The 20,253-nt window shown below is 48.6% G+C and overlaps 2 protein-coding genes across 2 annotated transcripts in view; one reads left to right on the forward strand and one right to left on the reverse strand.

Moving 5' to 3' along the window:
* Window positions 1–20,253, forward strand: part of Cyfip2 (cytoplasmic FMR1 interacting protein 2) — a 123,199-nt gene that overhangs the window by 72,147 nt on the left and 30,799 nt on the right. Inside the window, 4 exon segments of the mRNA XM_038325914.1 lie at window positions 2,093–2,180; window positions 16,887–17,030; window positions 18,608–18,698; window positions 19,837–19,967. Of these exon segments, the coding sequence (XP_038181842.1) occupies window positions 2,093–2,180; window positions 16,887–17,030; window positions 18,608–18,698; window positions 19,837–19,967 (454 nt within the window).
* Window positions 4,139–4,819, reverse strand: Fndc9 (fibronectin type III domain containing 9). Its single transcript, XM_038325913.1, has one exon. The coding sequence runs from the start codon at window positions 4,817–4,819 to the stop codon at window positions 4,139–4,141; it is 681 nt and encodes a 226-aa protein (XP_038181841.1).

A 20,253-nucleotide genomic window follows, 5' to 3' on the forward strand; every position in this document is an offset into this window, starting at 1 on the left:
AGAAGTCTGTTACAGGCAAACCTTCTACATAACTAAGAAGGTAACACTAAGGGAGGTGGGGTGGATGAAGGATAAAGGCAGCCACAAGCTCACAGATAAGCACTAGAAAATCCAGAATTGTTTAAACACGAAGGCCTTTTTCCGTCAGCAGAAGAAATTGACACCTGTTTTCCATCCAGAAGGCTGTGAATAAATGTGTTAATACCTGGTCAGCTTTGCTAGTCTGTAAAGCCAGCCCTGGAAACCCCCCCCCCCCCCCAGATGCCTGAGCATTGTCTCTGGGTCAGTAGAACTCATCCTCATTTAAGAGAGCCCTGTACTGTGCAGAAGAGTTTGCTGTTGTGCTCATTACAAACTGCTCCTCCCTAGGTCCTATCTGAGCCCTGGTCCTCAATCAATAGAACCCATTCTTGTGGGGGGAAAGTCACAGGTGCTAGGAGTCTTGATGTAGCCACACCCGAAGCTCTGTTAAATGTGTAAAAAAGAAACCACCCTGTGTCAGACTCCAGCAGTTTTGGCCCAGCACTGGCTAACTAAAGTCCAGTCCAACCCCAGTTTCATTATCGCCTCATCTGGATTGTTTCCCTGCCGGCCTTAAAACATGAAGGGACCCCCACAGCAGCCATGAAAGATACAGTAGGAACAGACTAGAGACTCCATAGGCCAGGCGGGATGGGCTCATCACCTGGGAGAGCACAGAGGACAATGTTCTGGTCACATAGTGCATTTTAAGGACTTACACATACATGTAAGCACAAAGCGGGCCTCTTTGCAGGGTGGAACTTGGCTTCCTGGAAGGAGCACGTAGCGCTGGAGCAGGCACTGAAGTACAGATAAGACCTAATCCATCGTACACACAGCCTCACACCTGTATTCATAAACCAAGTGAGAACGAAAGGATGGGTAGAAATGTGTTAGTGGTCTTTGAACCCCAGGAGCCTGGATCAGGGTGCTGTGAATTGAATCCACATTGAATGAATGGAAGGATACAGGAAGATTCCATACACAGACATACCTGAATCTTTGCATTGACCAAGACATGCCAGCGTTATAAAGATTTAACCTTATTGCATGTTTGAGTCAGGGCTACAGACTATAGCCTGCCCACAAACTATATACCCTATCTCGTCACCAGCCATGACAACCGTATATGAATGGGAACTGGCTGTGAACAGTCCATGTCCTGAGAATGGTGTTGCCATCTTTGTTTTGGGGATGCTTTGTCATCATTCCTTCCATTTTTGTATGCACGTGTTGTGTCCATGTATGTATGTTTGACTATGTGTGGGCATACAATATGTGGGTGTGCACGCGTGTGCATGAGCACACCTACATGAAAGCCCCAAGTTGATGACAGGAATCATCCCCAGTAGCTCTTCTACCTTATTCATTATGGCAGGCTCTCTCAATTATCCCATAGCTTGTTCCTAGCTTATACATTCCTCTAGGGATTCCCTAAGTTCACCTTCTACCTCCTGAGGCCAAAACTATGGGGGAGCAGCTATACCCACTGAGCATTTTTCCAAGGGATCTAGGGATCCCAACTTTGGTGCTCGTGCTTAATGGCTGAGCTATCTCCCCAGCCCAGTGTTGCCATCTTTAGTAGGTGGTTAGGGGAAAATCCAAAGAGGAATAGTCATGACTATGAAGATGATTTAAAAGTCACAGCTCTCCTGGAACTTCGCACGTTTGCTAGCCTGCTGTTGTTTATGATGTTTTCCTGCCTGGGGGCAGAGCTGAGTCCTTGTGACCAAGACATCTGGCCTGCAGAGCTGAAGGATTTTCTGCCCGGCCCTTTACAGAGAGAGTTCACTGGCAAAACTTTTAAACCAAAGTGGAGCCCCAGAGAAGGCCAAGTTCAGACCTAGAACACCCTGACTCTTGTGCCTCCTGGTCTCCAGGTTTCCCCATTTAAGAATAGGGAAGTATGCAGTAATCCAAGGAGGGCAGTACCAGAAGAGTGCAGCTCCTTTATAGGCATCCGTCTAGGACATACTGTAGGCATCGGTGGGGAGGGACTTCGGCAGTCTCCTGTCCTGCGAAGGGTGTCCCTGGGACTCAGTTAACTGCGTCTCTGTCTCTTGTCTTCTAGTTTTGTCCGAACTGCCATCCCTTTCACCCAGGAACCACAACGAGATAAACCCGCCAACGTGCAGCCCTATTACCTCTACGGATCCAAGGTAATTAATTAGTTACCCCATCTCACCTGCGACAGACAGGGTGCGAGAAAGACAGAAAGTATTCCCAGAATCAGAGAGTGTCAAGCGGTACATTGAGAGCCAGGCAGAAACCACTGCAGGTACAGCCATCTTTATTGGTTCACAGCCAGCAGGGATGGGGTAGCCAAAGCTGTGGGAGCTTGGAAAACTGGCTGGGAGCTGTGTTGAGGTTGGTGGGTAAGTGGGTCTGTGGGGCTTCTCCTTGCGGCTTCCCAGTTCCTCCCATTTCTTGGTCCATGCATCCTAACATAGTCTGGTGATTCTGGGATTTTGGACTCTGTAAATATAAGGGGTTTGCAGACAGGGCTTGTAGGCCACTGTGGATGGCTGGGGCTGTCTCTGAGCAGAAGGTCTCCTCCACCTCATGTGGTTTGTGTTCACACGTGCACATCCTCATTCGAAGTAATTACCCCCGCAGGGTCCTTCTGCCCATTCATTCAGTGACATTTAGTATATGCCCCTTGTTGGCCAGCCATGAGTTAGACATGCACCCAGGACGAAGAGACATAGTCTACACCAACCTATAACTTCATGTCCACATGCGTGATAAGGGATGGCTTTCACCGAGTTTCGCCAATGTCACAATTTAATTACGATAGGGACTCATTTGGGAGGAATAAAGGAAGCCACCATAAAGGTGAAACCTGTCTCTCACCAAAATAAGGCCAGTGATTTTCTTGCTGACAGAACAAAAATACCCACCTTAGATCTCAATCTCAGAGTAAGCAGAGGTCAGTTTACATGAATACGATGGGATGAGGTCAAGGGATCTTCAAGATTTAGAAGTGTGTCTAACCCAGAGAAGTTCTGGATGGGCCACTCACATTGTATGAGGAGGGTGCTGGGGGTGGGTGTCTTCTCCAGAGGAGTCAGACTCTTAAAGGTAATCTTCTCAAACCAAAGGAAGCTTCTAACCCAGGTGTTGTAGTGCTCACCTGTCCTAGCACTGGAAAAGCCGAGGCAGTAGGACCGTTCAAGGACTAGTCTACATGGCAGGTTCCAGTCAACCAAGGCTATGTAGTGAGATTGTACCCCCAAACACACCAGGAAAAGGGGGTGTGGTGGTGGACATCATTTGAGGCGACTCACAGACATGCTTCACAAACTAAAAGCAGGTTTCTCTTTCCAATACTCTTCCAAACCTTTTGCTATATAAAGGTAAGAGATGCTAGTCTCTTCTGCACTGGCTGGCCTCTCCTTTGATCAAACACAAGAGAGATGCTCTTAAAGCCAGAGGCATTGGCAGGCAGAGTTAGTCATCAAATTTAATATTATTTTGTTGTATTTATTCTTACACCTGTTCCCTTCTGTTTATAACAGCAGGGTCCTGGGTTTTTGTTTACGGGATAACACAAAGCTGCCTCCTAAGAGTCTGCGTTTTAAAGCTGTGGTCAATTTAAATAAAAGGTGTCAGCTGCTAGCGGTAAATAGTGACCCTCCAGTCTGTGGCTTTAGAAAACAATGAACCTGGAGGCGCAGGGCGTGGTGTGTGATTGCCCGGAAGTAGAAGGAGGCCTTCATCCTTTTAAAAAGAACGACAGAAAGCAAAGCTCAGGGTCCATACCTGACTCAGCATTTCTTTCAGGTAGAGTATCAGATTCAGGTCCAGCTACTTGCTCTCTCTGTGTGATGTAGCTGCAGCTGATTTTAATATTGAAGCAAGGCCTGCAGTGCTTAGCTAGGCCTCCAAATGAACGACACTAAAGCAAGGCCTTGTTTGCCCCTGACATACCTGGTGGGGGGCCTGTGTTTTCCAGCTTGGGGACCGTTATCATTTGGCATCCATCCAACCCCACTCATCTATACAGCACTGAAATCTGAGAGGAGAGCAGTGGGTGACCTATAGACAAATTTTCACATAGGATGCAGTATACAGAGCATTTTAGGCTGTGTGAAATGGGCCATCTCCTCCCCATTGCTCACTCTCTATAGTGAGGCAGTATGGCTCGTTGGTTGCCGCCCTCCCTAGCTAAGACCACCACACCCAGCACATCCTGGTTGGCTTCTGCTTCCAGTTCAGCTTCTGCTCTCATCCCAGAGTTCTTTCGTGGCAGTTCCACCAGGGGGAGCCCTTGCAGGTCTTCTTCCCTCTGACCCAGGGCTGGGGCCTCCTCTGGCCATCTTACCAACCCATTGGCTTCCTCCACGTGGCCAGCTCTGTAAGACCATCGAGGCTCATGACAGCGGATGCACCAGAACTGGAGGCAGATGAAGGCCAACACTGCAGTGAAGCAGGCCAGCAGGATGGCCATCAGCACCCAAAGGGAAATTTGGGGGTCCACCAGGGAGCCCCCTGCAGCCAGCGGACTCTTATCCAGGGTGTGGAACATGGTACAGTAGTGACTGTATGGGACGGCAGCCTTCTTGCAGCTGATACAGAGGAAGTAGAGAGTGGAAGGGGCGAGGTGTTCCAGTGCCACGGAGGTGATGGTTCGAGGTACCCTCTCCTCGTGATGGAAGCTGTAGCGCAGATAGCTGGAGAAGATACTGTTCCAGTTAGGCCTGTACATAATATGGTAATAGTCCTCCACGCAGGGCTCTGACGTCGACCAGGAGACGATGGCCCCCGTGTAAGACACGTTCCCAACCTCAATGTTCATCCCGGTTCTGGAACCAAAGCACAGCGAAGAGTGACGTCCCCCTCTGTCCGTGTTTATTTACCATAGTCCTAGCCACTGCAGGTTGAGCATTTCGGATGGCCACTGAGTTCATCATACAGACCCAAAAAATGGAGGCCCAGAGGGTAAGCTACGTAAGGCAGCTAACAAGTGGTAGATGTACGAGTGGGAATGAGGGCTGGCTCACGACAAAGCTGGTAGCCCTCAGGCCTGGCTAATCTGTGCCCACGTGGCCCCAGCCACACCCATCCTGGCTGAAATCCATTACTTAAAACATGGATCCCAGCCCTTATAAACACAGGCACTGTGACGAGAGATCCATAGACTCTGAGGGCCTACCTTACGATTCTCAGATCAGTCCCCTTCTGGCCTCCTGACGCTGCCGCGAGTGCTCTGAGCCGTTACCTAGAACATTCTGCTCAGTGGCTGGCTTTTTTTTTTCAGACTCTGAGTTATGTTTCCCATGGCTAGTGGAGATTTACTGCGACACCTGCCTGCCGCAATCGCGACCTCACCTCAGAGTTTCTGCTAGTATTGTTTTGTCAGAGTCCAAGGTAACAAGATATTAGTCTCTCAGGACAAGGTCATCAGCTCCCAAGATAGCTTAGCTTCTAATAGTCCCAGTACCATGACTTTTGTGGCTGTCTACCCTGGTGGTTCTCAACCTTCTTGATGCTGCGACCTTTTAATACAGTTCCTCATGTCTTAGTGACCCCCCAACCATAAAATTATTTTTGTTTCTACTTCATAGCTATAATTTTGCTACTGCAATGAATTGTAATATAAATATCTTGGTTTTTCGATGGTCTTAGGTGACCCCTGTGAAAGTCTTTTGACCCCCCAAAGGGGTCGCATGACCCACATGTTGAGAACCACTGATCTAACCGCTCACAGCAAGTAAGCAGTTGCTGAATCCAGGCTCTGGTAGACAGCTTCTCACATAATATTAGACTCCATCCCCATTTTACAGAGATGAGCAGGCTGGTATCTCAGCTAACAGGAAGAGAGAGAACTTAGTCACTGTGTTTCCCTGCAGAGCCACTGGGTTTAGAAACAGCGTGACTGCCAGTTGAAGCACTGTGGCGGCCGTGTGGCTGGACAAGCCAGATGAGCCCTGTTCACTTTGCCGGCCTTGCTGCTTTGGTGACAGAGAGACATGGGGGTTTGGCTTTCCTTCCATTCTATCTGAGAGAGAAAACGGCCCCTCTCAATTTCCCCTGATCAAAAATCTAGGGACAGTGGCAGACAGCCTCTGTGTGTCCCGGTGACCATCTCCCCCTACCTTGTTCCCTATCCCTCCTCTCCAGCCAGACGTGCAGATTGCATTGTAGATTGTCAGTCAGACCATAGCCCAGAGGGACTACTAAGCCATACTGATTTCTGGTTTTTTGCTTGTGTTATTAGGGTAAGTGAAGCATGGGAGAATGCCACAGTGTGAAGCAGCTTTTCCATCCTTGATTTTCCTCTTTAACGAAAGTGAAATGCTAGGGAGAGGGAATCCCTCTTTTCCATTTGTCTGGGAATTCTGCCCAGGAAATAGGAAACGACAAAGATGAGACAAGTGTGTGCAGTTCCTTCCAGAAATGACGATCAGGAAGGAGACTGACTTGCCCTCCCTCCCTCCCTGGTCTCATCATACATACTCACCTCCCCAACCAGAGACCCCCGCGTCCAGCAAACAGGCTTCCAACTGCCATAAACGGTGCAGAATTCATACCCTGTAATACTCAGCGCTGCGCTCTGTAAAACCCTCCCATCGGGGTAATTGGGAATTCTATCCTCACACATGCCTTTCCTTCTGTTTGCCTCCTCTCTGCTGCTGGCTATTATAGCCTGGGTTCCCTGCAGCGGACATTTTTAAGATCTTCTACTGAGGATGCCAGCAGCATCTTCAGCTTTCAGGGATAAATCCACCCTCCACTCCACCCCACCCCCATATTTATTTTCTCCCTCCCTTCTGTGTTTAAACTCTTCCTGGTTTCAGCTATTCCGTTCCCACAGCCTGGCCCTTCTCCAGGCAGCATGAAAGGAAAAGCCATTTTCATTGCCAAGACAGCCATTCATGCCCCTTACCTGATGCTCGCAGTGGATATGGCTAGGCTTCTTCCTCTGAGAGGGGACCAAATCCGAGACGATGTGCTTCTCCCTCCTCCGCACCAGGCTCTCCCCGATCTCTCTCTCACCACTGAGTAATGCCACTGTCGTCCCCTGCCGTCCCCTACGCTCACATTATTCATTTCTTCAGATCAGCATCATTCACCATGGCAACCAGCAGGCATCTACGCACAATGCTTTCAGGGACCAGTCAGGGAAGGCTTTTGCCCAGTGAGAGGAGCTTTGGTTCCTGCAGCCAAAATAATGGGCAGTATTCTGCAGGTCGGTCCCCACAACACTGAATTCTTCTCATGCTCCTGTGTTTTCTTTGTAGTTGGCTTATTATCTTGTGTGTGTGTGTGTATGTGTGTGTGCAGCGCACGTGTACATGTTATGCCTGTATAGAGATCAGAGGCCAGCCTTGAGTGCCATTCCCCAACATGTCATTCCCCAAACATGTACTATCTGCTCTCTATTTGAGACAGTCTCTCATCAGCCTGGGATTTCACTAAGCAGGCTAAGGCCAGCAGTCAATGAACTTCACTAGATTAAAGATGTGTACCACCATACCTGGCATTTTTCCACGGGTCTTGGGGATTGAACCTAGGTCCTCGGGCTCACCATATCCCAGGCTGACTAGTTATCATTTTCTTACTCTGGACAGATCTTATGTGGATAGTGGTTTCAAATGCAAAGATGCCCCTCTCTGTTCCACAAGGTTGTAAGCTCATCCCCATCCTCTTCCATCCCACTTCCCCCCTGTATCCCTTCCCCCACCTGTACATTCTCTGCCTTCTTCCTTCTGCATTGCCCCTGTGTTCTGGGCAAGAGTCTTTCATGGTCTGGATCCCAGTTCCTCTGTCTATAAAGCTATGAACACAGCAGGGGATAGTTATGGGCACTAACAGTTCACATACCTGTCTCCTTTGTCAAGATTGCTCAACCATTATAGCCCTCAAACTGGATTGAATAGTGGCCCCCCCTACTTCAGAACACACCTGATTTAGAAGTCGAGTCTTCGTGGGTGGTAATTGGTTAAGGATCTCAGGATGAAATCATTCTTGATTAACTCTATTGACCGGAATCTTTTTGAGAGAAAGAACGGTTGCACACATGGAGACACACACAAGGAAGAGGCTGTGTTGAGACAGTGGTAGGGATGGGAGTGACAGAGCCATAAGCCAGTGAACACCAGAAGCTGCCAAAAACAAGGAATAAACCTCACTTGGAGATTTTGAAGGCAGCGTAGTCCTGCAAGCATGTTGATTTCAGGCTTCTTGTCTACAGAACTGTGAGAGAATACATTCTGTCACTTCTGAGCCACCATGTTTGTGCTAGCTACTTTGTCACAGTCGTCTAGGAATTTAGCATCCCTCTTCTGGTCGGGCTGGCAGTCAGCTTTGCAGCTCCCAGCACAGACATCCGAGCAGCTGCTTGCCAGTCAGACACCTGGGATTGATGGGAGAAATGGCACCAGTTTAGTGCTCTTAGGGCAGATGGTACCCAGTATGTCTTTTCTCTGAGGACGCCTGACTGCACTTCTACTGTCTCCAATTATCCCAGATCCCTTTACTGCTTCCCTAAACATTACAAGAATGTATTGCCATGGTGGTGGCCTTTAATCCCAGCACTTGGGAGGCAGAGACAGGTGGATCTGTGTGAGTTCGAGGCCAGCCTGGTCCACAGAGTGAGTTCCAAGACAGGCTCCAAAGCTACAAAGAGAAACCCTGACTTGAAAAGTGACAAAAAAAAAAAAAAAACTATATCGTCACCATCTGTACAGGATCCCCGAACATGTCTGAAATGGAGAGTGGGAATGAGCTCAGAATCTTTTTTACATGTGTGTAGGTAGGATGTGAGTGTGTGTGTGTGTGTGTGTGTGTGGTGTGTGCATGTGAGTTCTAGTGTGTGTGTGCAGATGCATGTGAATATGTATCTGGCCATGTAGAAGCCAAAAGCTCATGTCTGTTGACTTCCCCAGTTGTTATCCACCCTCTATATTAAAGTAGGGTCTCTTACTTGAACCTAGCGCTCAACAATTTAGCTATTTGTCTGGTCAGCTTGGCCTAGGGATCCCCTGTCCCCGCCCCCTATGTGCTGGGATTACAGGCAAGCCACCATGTCTGCTTCAGCATTTACATGGATGCCAGGGAGCTAAACCCAGCCTCTGTGCTTGCGTGGCAAATGCTTCACCCTGAGAGCCCTTGGTCTAGATTTCCTGACTCCCTCCCCCCTGCCTTTTAGTCCCTGGCTACAGTGGACCCACGAGGTGTACATGTACTTCCATAGTTATGAGAGCTAAGCAGTTAATTTTAAAGAAAAGAAAAACTGTGGCCACAGGAGCCTGGAGAGTGAGGAAATGGAAGGCCGGTAGTGACCAGGTGCAGTTAAATTGGAGGAGTAGCTTCAAATGTCGTATTACACAGTAGGGTAGCTATGATTGACAGCAGTTCATTAGTTCAGAATAAATATAGGGAGGATTTTGAATGTCCTCAATACATAAGTGTCTGAGGTGATGGATACGCCAGTCATCACTGCAGTCTCTGTGCGCCGAATGTCACGCTGTATCCCTTAAACACATACAATGACTGTGCATCAATTAAAGGAAAATATTTTTAAAAAGTCAGCTTCCTCCTTCTTGGTTCTCTGACAAAGCATCCCAGTAAAGCCATAGAGGTCACCTGATGAGTCATGTCAGTGAGCATTAAAAAGCCAGGAGAAGCTGCCTAGTCAGTCTCCGGCTGCCGGGCTAAGGGACTCTGGAGCGGGGAGTCCCAGGGTGCAGGGTGTTCTGATCCAGCAGGTGCTCTTGGCCTTCTCTTGGCCTTCAGTCTTCCCAGGAGCCAGCTTTAAATCTGCTGTGGGCAGGCACACAGCAAGTCTCTTCTCAAATGCTAATGGCGGTGCCCTGCAGAGCAGAGGCCCTCTCTCCACAGAAGGGCAGGTGCCACAGTTTGCAGGTCGTCCTTTCAAAGGTTATTTTGAGGGGAATAAAAATACCAGGGTTAGCCAGAGAAGGGACAAGGCAAAACTCCTTCCTTTTCCACAGAGTGGGAGTCTGTCTTTAATGCTCATGGATGGTATCTGTACCTATAGGCTCTTTGTTTGAAGAATTAAGAGACTCAGAGCATATGAGGACTGGCCACCCCTCATTTCATAGTCCCAAAGAAGAAGGGATTAGCGGTGTATGTCAGTTGGTAGAATGCTTGCCTAGCATGCTGGGTTTAGTCCCCCTTCATATACCGGGTGTGGTGGCTCACGCCTATAATCAAAGCACTCCAGAGGTGGAGGCAAAAGGATCAGAAGTTCCATGTCATCCTGGGCTATGTGAGGCTGTCTCTGTGCTCTATGATATCGTCAGCTGTCATCAGAATGATACAGATTTCAGCTGTATTCATTCATCTGTATTCAGAAGTATTCATTCTTTTAGTCATTTCCAAATAACGTCCCAGCCTTTAGATACTGCTGGTGTTTCCATGTTAGCACGCTCGTCACTAGCTAAAGAATGCTTCTGTCTCAGCCATGAATTGCTTGATTATATAGAAACTTCATCCAGTTCTTCCAACAATCCCCATTATATCATGGTCCAGAGGGTCCAAGCCTCTCTGACCAACTGGGTCTATCATTATAGAACGTCTGCCCAGGTATCAACACGTCTCACCTTGACTGACCTGGGGTATTGCCACCAGCCCGGGTTATGACACTATCAAAAAGCCTCTCAATTGCACAGCCACCACCCCTCCCCGTGTCCCTGGGCCCCACAGCATGGCTTCCCCACATCAAAGCTTTTATGATTACAGCAGCCCCTGTTGGATTTGGACTTCAGGTTTCCGATTCTAAGTGAAGATGGCATTGCCAGCTGTCATAGCTAATAACGACTCCCAAAGACAGCCTGTCCTCATCCCAAAACTCTTCCTGTTTTAGAGCAGTCTTTGCGGGTGTGATTAGCGACAGATCTTTAAATGAGCAGAGAAACCTGCATTGTCACAGTGAGCTCCGGAGCATCACAAGTGGCCTTAGAAGAGAGGATCACCTAGCAGGAGAACTTGATAGGAAGATGGAGTAGAGAGACTGGAAACTAGGAGTGGTGTTGGGCAGGGGAACCCGCACTGTCAGGATGAGCTCTGACGGAAGCATCACAAGTGGCCTGAGAAGAGAGGACCACCTAGCAGGAGAACTTAATAAAAAAAAAGCTGAGTAGAGAGACTGGACACTAGCAGTGATGTGGTCACAAAATAAGGGTGCTGGCAGCCCCTGGTAGCGGAAAATCTGTTCCTTGCTCCTTCCTCCGAGAGAATGTGGATGAGTTAAATCAGCATAAGACCAGTGGTGGTGATTTTTTTCTTCATAGCCACCAGAATGTTTCAAGGTACCAGGTTTGTAGTAATTCCTTATGGTGGCCACAGAAAACACGCTGGACACCAGTAAGAAGTTAAAAGGTGAAAGATTTGGGCGTAGTGGTATACGCTTTTAATCCCTGCATTCAGGAGGCAGAAATGGGCAGATTGGTGATTTTGACGCCAGTGTGGTGTACATAGAGTCAAGGCCAGCCAGGGATACATAGAGAGACTTTGTCTGGAAAACAAAATACCCGCATCATGATGAAGCACGTCCCTGTGTGTTCCTGTGGTGTGTCATCAAATGAGTACCAATTATAATGACAGGTTAGAGTTGGCTTTGGTTTCTCCAGAAATTCTAACATCTAAGTGTTAAGAGTGGGTGTGACCTCTAGGGGCTGGGAGGTTCCGTTTCTTTTGACTTTTGCAGCTCATGACTCAAGAGAGAAGGGAGCATCATTTCTTTAGGCTTCTCCAGCAACTCCTTTGGCTCTGTCACATTGTGGACTGAGAACCCCAGGGTGGAAGGCAGAGGCTTGTGCAGCAGCTCCACAGCTTAAGAAACATCAAGAAGCAACAGACAGACACGCCAGCCCCTTTGCCCAAGCTCTAGCAATGGCTCTGAGCCTGCGACTGCATGCACTGACCTGGGAATGTCTTTCTGTCAAGGGAGGTCTGGTGTGGTCAGTACTGACCTGCAGTGGTTTTAGAGAGCTGAGCTACAGCTCGCTGGCTCTCCAGCCTCAGTCAGAGAGGCCCAAGTTTGCATGTGCACTACCTGCATCCGTTAGAAAAGCCATAACACAAACAGGAAGTTAGGATGGGTTTTAATTCCTCTTGGGATATCTCCGAAACAGTAATAATGATTCCAGAGAGCAGAGATGTGAAGTCTTTACAGGTTGGGTTAGCCAGATGAATAGAACTTATTGTGTGGAGTGGCCGGCTGGGCTCACCGTCTGGTGAGAGATGGAGGTTTCAAGATTAAAAGTCCATGTATACTGCCTTTTAAGATGGTGAAGATGGTCAGTGTTAGGTTTTCTTGGATCCGTTTAGTTTGGGGTCTGGGGTTGGGGCTAGGCTGGCCGTACACTCCAGACGCCCCTGCCCCCACTTCACAAGTGCTGGGGTCACAGGCCTGAGCCATCACTACCGGTGTAGAGATAATTACATTGGGTCTTTTTTCCCCACAGTTTTGATTTTATTTTAGTTTTTAGAAGTTGGCTACTAGTGTTTCTCTCTCTCTCTCTCTCTCTCTCTCTCTCTCTCTCTCTCTCTCTCTCTTCAAAGCCTTATTTGTGGCCCAGTGGGATGACCTAGTGGGTGAAAGAAAGCTCCTGCCGTGGAAGGCTACTGACCTAAGTTCAAAACTGACTCCAGAAGTCGTCGTCTGACCTCCACACACTCACTGGGCCGCGCGCTTACACATCCTGCACATACAAAGATAATACCTAAAATTTAAAGAAAAATGCCATTTACTTCTTCAGAAACTGTAGCCTGGACCGCCTAGTAATAATTCCCGAGTTGGGTTGGTTTATTTCTTGATGATCTCCTTGGTGTCATCTAGGTTCAGACAAATCTGGTTTCTCACGGGCGACAGGAAATCTACTTAGTTTCCCATCAGGCCGTGGGTGTGGCCCGAGTCAGTGAGTGGAGATGGCTCGGTGTGAGAGATGAGTGGCAAATGTCCAGTGTCCCAAGTCACACTGCGTTCCTGTTTTTCTTTGCTGAACCTCAGAAAATGCCCAGGCTCCCCTATTCCCACATTTTCTCGATAGGGCCCAGCCTCCTGCTGAGCCAGCAGGTCAGAGGGGTGCCCTTGGAGGGTGTGTGTGTGTGTGCATGTCTTTTTCTGCATGCGTGTGTTTCCTGTTGCATGCATGTGCTGGATTTGGGGGATGGGGCAGGGAGCTTGTTCACTTAGGAGGTGAAGTGGAAGTCTGAAAATTTCATGTTAGTTCTATTGAGGCCTAAACTTCCCTTCTAGGCTGACACAGGATTGGCACCAGAGACCTCCTAAGTGTACCAAGTGGGTTTGGAGAGGAGCATTTTTTTAACTCTTGTCTGGCAAAGTAATTCCAAAGTGTTTCCCCTCTGCCTAAATCTGGGACAGCCTGCTGAACAGTCTCCATGTACCTGAAGATATTTTTTGTTTGTGCTACTAGGAGGTACTAGGCACTGGGAGGCTCGTGGGGGAGGAGGGAGACTTGAGAGACTGCTCAAATGGACAAGCACCCATTGAGAGAGCAGTGGAGATTGCACTTTGGAAGGGAATGGCAGAGTACCTCTATTCCAGCCTTTTCTCCTGGGGTGCGGCCTGCCCAGAGCATATTTCTGGACAGTTCTTACTTTTGTGATGTTTTGATATTGAACAAAATCTGTTTTATCAGCTGCTTCGAGCTCTGATTTCGATCCTGTCCGCTTGTGGGTATCCCACTATATTGTATAAATTAGACCTCCTGTATTGAACCTATATCGAGAGAATCACCACAGTGGCCATAGTTTCTGGAGGGAGTGGGGTTGAGCAAGACAGTACTTTCTTGTCAGCCAATATAAGATTAATGAGTGCTTCCATAGGTACTTCTAGGGCCAAGCATCATGCTTACGGCTTTGCACATCTTACCTGTTAAACTTCAAGTACCATCCTCTTAAGGACTGGAAGTAATTTTCCCGAGTTCCTCCAAGTAGTCAATGAGGTCTCTGCAGCAGAATATGCATAACTTGAAAGCCAGCCTGGGCTACATAGTGAGGGTCAGCCTCACAAAAATAATAATAAACAATAGGAACAAAATCGGACCCTGGGATTTGAACCCACCATGACTGTGCTTACTCGAGCTCATTGTGTAGTTTCAAGGTTTAATAGACCTAGAAGAGACAACAAGCTGATTGCTGCCACCACTACCACCCATATCCATCTGGAATCCCCTGCAGAGCAGGAATTCCTTTCCTGGGAGCACAGGAAAAGCCCAGAGTGCCTGATATGAGGGGCTGTTGGGACCAGCCAAGGGCTCTGTCACGTGTCCCCCTGGCCACGACCATGCCGAAGCTTTGTCCTCTAGTGTTTCCTAGTATGGTAAAGCTGCAAGAGAAAATTCAAAGCATGGTTCTGCATTTGTAATCTTTGAAAAACAAGTAAATTAGACTATGATAGGAAAAGTATGGGTTTGGGTTGTTTCTTATTGGGATGGAAGTAAAATGCACTTAGCTCTATCTGGGCTGCAGTAGCAAGAGTACCATAGGATGGGTGACTGACGTGATGAGTACTTATTGCTTAGAGCTCTTGAGGCTAGAATTCCTAGTGCGAGTTCATAGAACTGGGTACTGGCAGATCCAGGTCTGGTCTGCCCATGGGCATCCTGTTATCTGGCAGAGAGGGAACAAGCTCACATACCCTTTCTTATGGAGACACCAAGCCCCATTCACCAGGACTCTAACCACCCAACCTCCCCAGCCCTTCACGCTGTCGCCTGGGGGTTAGGATCTCAGTGTGTAAATTTGAGAGGGACATAGCAACAGGTCCACAGATCATGTCTTCATAAGTCGTGACAAATATGTCAGACAACTCAGGCAGGATGTGGAGCTGTCCCACCTCCCTTGAACGGTCTGTACCCCTTTCCAGGCAGGTCTCTTTGGCCCCTGGACTCCTCCACTCTGAAGGAAAAGGAAGAATACAGAACAATGCTTTGACGATGGGGGAAAGGGGGTCTGAACCAAATCACTCCTCCTATGAGTATGAGCCTCACACCCCTTTTCCACATTCACACTTGATATTGCTGCCTGTTACAGGAGCACTAGAATAGGTTTAGTGTGCACATTAAAAACTATACATATATGACCTGGCTTCAGGGTTCTTGCAGCCACAGTCCACATGCTTTTAGTAGTCAACCTTGACATTAGTGGACATCAAAATCAGAAATAGCTACAGTTCCCTCCCTCGCTAAACCACCCCATACATTCAAAAATGACGAAGGCTATGCCCTTCCCTAGGTTTAGGCAGCTTACTTCAACAGCCCCAGCTCTTCGGTGTAGACTCCCATGCTCCACGCCTCCCTGTGTGCAGGGGTGAGCTCACCAGATACACTCAGTTGGTGAGGTAACAGGTGTCCCAGTTCAGCAGGCATCTGAGTTACTGACGGGGACACTAGTTGTCCTTCACGAGTCCTTCACGCTAGAACTGTGATGCTCACTTTGTACAGTTAGGATAATTCATGGGTAACCGAACATCCTAAACTTGGAATGCACACCAAACCTAAATCTTCGCCAATGACTCAGGAGGGCCTGGAGAGCCTTGCAAGCCTCCACATGCAGCATACTGGGTCCTGTTTCATTCACGTGGAATTTCTAACTGATCGGCTAATAGAGTAGCAGGTGCAGCCTGCTCATATCGGCATGTTCTTGCACAAGAAAAACCCAGAAATCAAGTGAAACCTTAGCTAAGCAATTGGATATCACAGGTAGATGATTTCAACTCCGACAATAGAGGGAGACATAACAGCGGAGCTCTTAGAAACAACCATACCTGCTCCAGAGCAGAGCTTACTCGCCTAGGGACACTATGACCTGGAGCCATCTTCGGGCTACCCAGAACCTTGGTTGCCTCGTCTGTGAAACGTGGCTAAGACCGTTACAAATCACAGTTGTTTTGTGTGCATTGAATGAAAATGCACAGGGAAGCCCGACGAAGCATGGCATGGATGGTTTCCGATACAGCAGCCTGATCTAGGGACCTGCTATGGGTCATGCGCTCTCAGGCAGACAGGTATCACCACCATCTTCATCCGTAGCTGTGCCATGGATAGAACCCAGTGCCTCATGCGTGCTAGGCAGATGGGATTTCACTGTGTAGCTCAGGCTGGTCTTGAATTCCAGGTTCAACTACCTAAGTAACAGGATTACAGGTGTGCACCACCACACCCAGCTCAGAAAGGTCTCTTAAGCTCTGTCTCATTCAGTTAGGGTATCCTTCAGGGTCTATAGCATGGTGGTGGCCCAAGTACAGAGCTCTGGGTCCCCCAGCCCAGGATCTCTACCATGTGTATTCTGCATCTGAGTACCTGTGATATCTTTACTGTAGTGAACTCTGCTCTCAGAGTTTTGACACCACTAACTCAATCCAGTACCCATCATTCACAGAGTAGGAAACCAGGCTCAGAAAGCCTGCTGACCTTTCTGAGCTCTCAGACATAAATCTCCTGATTCCTGGGGCCAGCCCTTCCCAATTCCCCTCCTATCACAGATGAAAACAACCAAACACAGAAGACAGTGGCCAGTCAGCTGCCCAGTCTTGACATCTTATCTCCAGATACAAAACCACCTCCAGGAGAAAGGCAGCTGTCCCAGTCCACAGCTTGATTTGTCTGTGGACAGTTACAGGTGACAGGTTTCCTCCTATTCTTGATGTTCACCTTGGTGTTTTTACCCCCTCCCACTGGGGAACAGCTTCTCCGGCCTAGTGACGTTTGCTACGTCACTAGTCATTGGCCACATCTCACTCCAGGACCAATGAGGGAGCCCTGGGAGCAGCAAGATTCCATTTCTCCCGTCAGCAGAGTACCTGCCAGGACTTCCCCCAGCTTCCATTCAGGAGTTCCACACTCACTTTTCTCAACCTCTGTTTCCAGCCTCTCAACATTGCCTATAGCCACATCTATAGCTCGTACAGGAACTTCGTAGGCCCCCCTCACTTCAAGACCATCTGCAGACTGCTGGGCTACCAGGGCATTGCTGTGGTCATGGAGGAACTCCTGAAAATCGTCAAGAGCTTGGTAAGGGGGGAGAAGGGGGAACACGGTGCTGCTGTGGGTGTTCCCAGGCACAGTAGCTGTGCACAGGATTGGTTCTTCTGAGCTGAAAACTAAATCTGAGTTGTGCTAGCTCTGCCACATAATGTCACCCTGGAAGTCCTTGGTCCTTATTTCTTGGTGGTTTCTACACATCTTCTGGTGCACTTCTTTATACCTCTTATATAACTTTTCTTTTTATTTATGTTTATGTGTGTGCACCTGCTTGTCTGTATGTGCATCATGTGTATGCAGTACCCATAAATACCAGAAGAGGGCGATGGATTCCCCTGGAACTGGAGTTCCAAGCAATTATGAGCCACCTAATGTGAGTGCTTGGAACCAAGCCCAGGTCCTGAGGCAAAGCAGCGAATGGTGTTACCCACTGAGCTGTGTCTCTAACCCAGCGCAGATCTCTTACCTTGTACCTTTGCCTCCCCATTTATGGCTCAGAACTCCTTGTTTTTGTTGACTGAATTGAAAACTTCTGATTTTGACATTTAAGGCCAGATCACTGCTCATTCTGCCCAGCTACACTCTCTGCTAACTAGTTTAGCACGATGGGCTGGGTGTGTAGCTCAGTTGGCACAGTGCTTGCCTGACATGTGCAAGGTCCTTGGTTCAGTCCCTGGTACCCCTATAAAGCTGGCTGCTAGGGTAGACCAACTAGAGACGGGAAGATCAGCGATCCAAGATCGTCCTCAGCTACATAGTAAGTTCGAGGCCAGCTTGGACTACATGAGGCCCTTTAAAACAAAAATCAAAACAACAGCAGCAGCAACAAAAGACTGTAGCATAGCAGATCCACAATTCACATGCTGCCTTTTTTTAAAATTCTCATGGCCATGACAGACATCTCTAATCATCATACTTTGTGCCCTGGGGTTCATGCTGACCACTGCTACCGCTGTTCCAGGGACTTCTGTACCCCTTTACCAACATTCCATGCGTATCCCAAGTATGGTCGTCTGGAGCTTCATTGAATTCCTTGTAGTGCAGCTGAAGCAAGGTCAAAATACGGAAACACGAGTTCTCTGGAAATCTTGAGTTCCTGAAGAGAAATAATTTATAACCAACCATGTAAGGGATAAACCAGACTCTCTCACTCAGCCTAGTTCTTTAGAAGCAGCCGTGAGAAGCTATAGGTCATTAAGAGTTGCCGAACCAAGCCCAGAGTAAAACAGAAAAATGAGGTAATGGATTAAAGATGCCTTGCCTTGCACGCGCAGAGGAATGCGCTATGAATTTTCCATGCTTAAATTAGATTACATGCATTAATCTCCACAGTTCCCTGTCTGCATTTCATTTAGTCTCCATATCGTGAGCATTCCCAACCCTGAAAAAAAAAAAAAAACAACCCATAATGAAGTACCCCACATCCCTCCTAGCGTCCACTCTGTTTTCTGTCTCTAAAGGACAAGGGGGCGAGTCTCTCTTAAATGCTTTGCTCACAAGTCTCAACAGAACCCCGGGGTCCACTGCAGCCCTGCATTCGGGCCAGCGGTATCGAGTGTCACAGTGGGCTGGCTCGCAGCAGCTCATTCATCTCTACCATCTTGCAGCTCCAAGGTACCATCCTGCAGTACGTGAAGACACTGATAGAAGTGATGCCTAAGATATGTCGTTTGCCTCGGCACGAGTACGGCTCCCCAGGTGGGTGACGGGGGAGCACTGCACACCCAAGGCAGGGCAGGGCTCCGGCCTCCGCCTCAGGAGATTTCAGTCTCTAAGTTGCCAGGCAACCCACATCCTTGGCTCTGCCTGCCACGGACTGGATAGCCTTCAACCTGTTTCAGCCCCCTGTGCGGTGGGATCGTCCTCTGCCGGGGCGGGGATGATGCCCAGAGGACTTCTGGCAGCCGCAGTTGCAGTGCAAGCGTGAGAGCGTTGTAACAGTGGACAGAAGGTTTACATGTGTGGCCCTCAGCACCCCTAGCAGGCCTTCCCGTTTGCCCATTTAGAGGAAGCTGGTACCCCAGGCGGAGCACCATGTGACATAGGTAAACTGAGGCCAGTTAGAGGCAATGGGTTGTCTTTTTATTTTTTGGACTACTCTATATAGGAAAAGGCAGAAGTTATAATTTGATGCCTTGAATTTTTTTGTTTCCAAATACTAAGACACAATTTTCCATATGCATTGAGAACAGGAAAAGGATGAGGCCAGAGGCCCTGGTGTCCGTGCCTAGCTGCACCACTTCCTGGCTGTGTGGCTGTGGGTGAGGCCAGAGGCCCTGGTGTTCATGCCTAGCTGCACCACTTCCTGGCTGTGTGGCTGTGGATGAGGCCAGAGGCCCTGGTGTCCGTGCCTAGCTGCACCACTTCCTGGCTGTGTGGCTGTGGATGAGGCCAGAGGCCCTGGTGTCCGTGCCTAGCTGCACCACTTCCTGGCTGTGTGGCTGTGGGAGTGTCGCTTACCTGCTCTGAGCCTCATGTGAAATGGATGACAGTGCCTAGTTGTTATTATGAGTAATAAAAGGATATTATAGACAGGTTTACCTAACTCAGATAATGCCTATAAATAATAATCTTGCTATTAGGAATTTAGGTCCCTTTTGGAGGGACAGATAGGCCACGGCTGTTTCATTTGGGATTATAGATGTGTTCAGTTTTGCTCTGGATATTTGGTGCCAGCCTCCTGAGCTTTCTCTAGAATTGACCCTCGCATAGACTCTTCCCCTTAAGCTGGCATGCAGAGGGTTGCTAAGTCTAGGGCTGTGGTTCAATTGGCTTGTCCCATTAACCTGGTTAACAGTGCCCTCATCCCACTGACCTCCTCCCCTTGTGCTCTCAGGGATCCTGGAATTCTTCCACCACCAACTGAAGGACATCATCGAGTACGCAGAACTGAAGACAGATGTGTTCCAGAGCCTAAGGGAGGTGGGCAATGCCATCCTGTTCTGTCTCCTCATAGAGCAAGCTCTGGTAAGTCCTGAACCACAGAATCCATGGTGTCCCCAAGTGGGCTCCCGCCAAACATAACAGATACCCATGTATGACATGTATGCTTTCATTCCTAAAGGTCAGAAGGCCAGAGCGGCAGAGGCTCTGGAGACACTCATACCTGGCTTCCAGCACTGGCCCCACCCCTCTTTGGTTGAGCCCAGTCCTCAGAGCAGGTGGCCCGAGTTTTAATTGCCCTTTCTCTTGGAAAACACACTGCTAGCCAGCAATGCATGGGGGGAGGGAAGAAGCGGCAGTAGCCAGCTGC

The sequence above is a fragment of the Arvicola amphibius genome, chromosome 4 (genome assembly GCF_903992535.2).
Source record: "Arvicola amphibius chromosome 4, mArvAmp1.2, whole genome shotgun sequence".
Taxonomy (NCBI): Eukaryota; Metazoa; Chordata; class Mammalia; order Rodentia; family Cricetidae; genus Arvicola; species Arvicola amphibius.

Excerpts from the sequence above, each read along its gene's own strand:
- Fndc9 (XM_038325913.1), bottom strand. The coding sequence starts at position 4,819 with ATGAACATTGAGGTTGGGAACGTGTCTTACACGGGGGCCATCGTCTCC.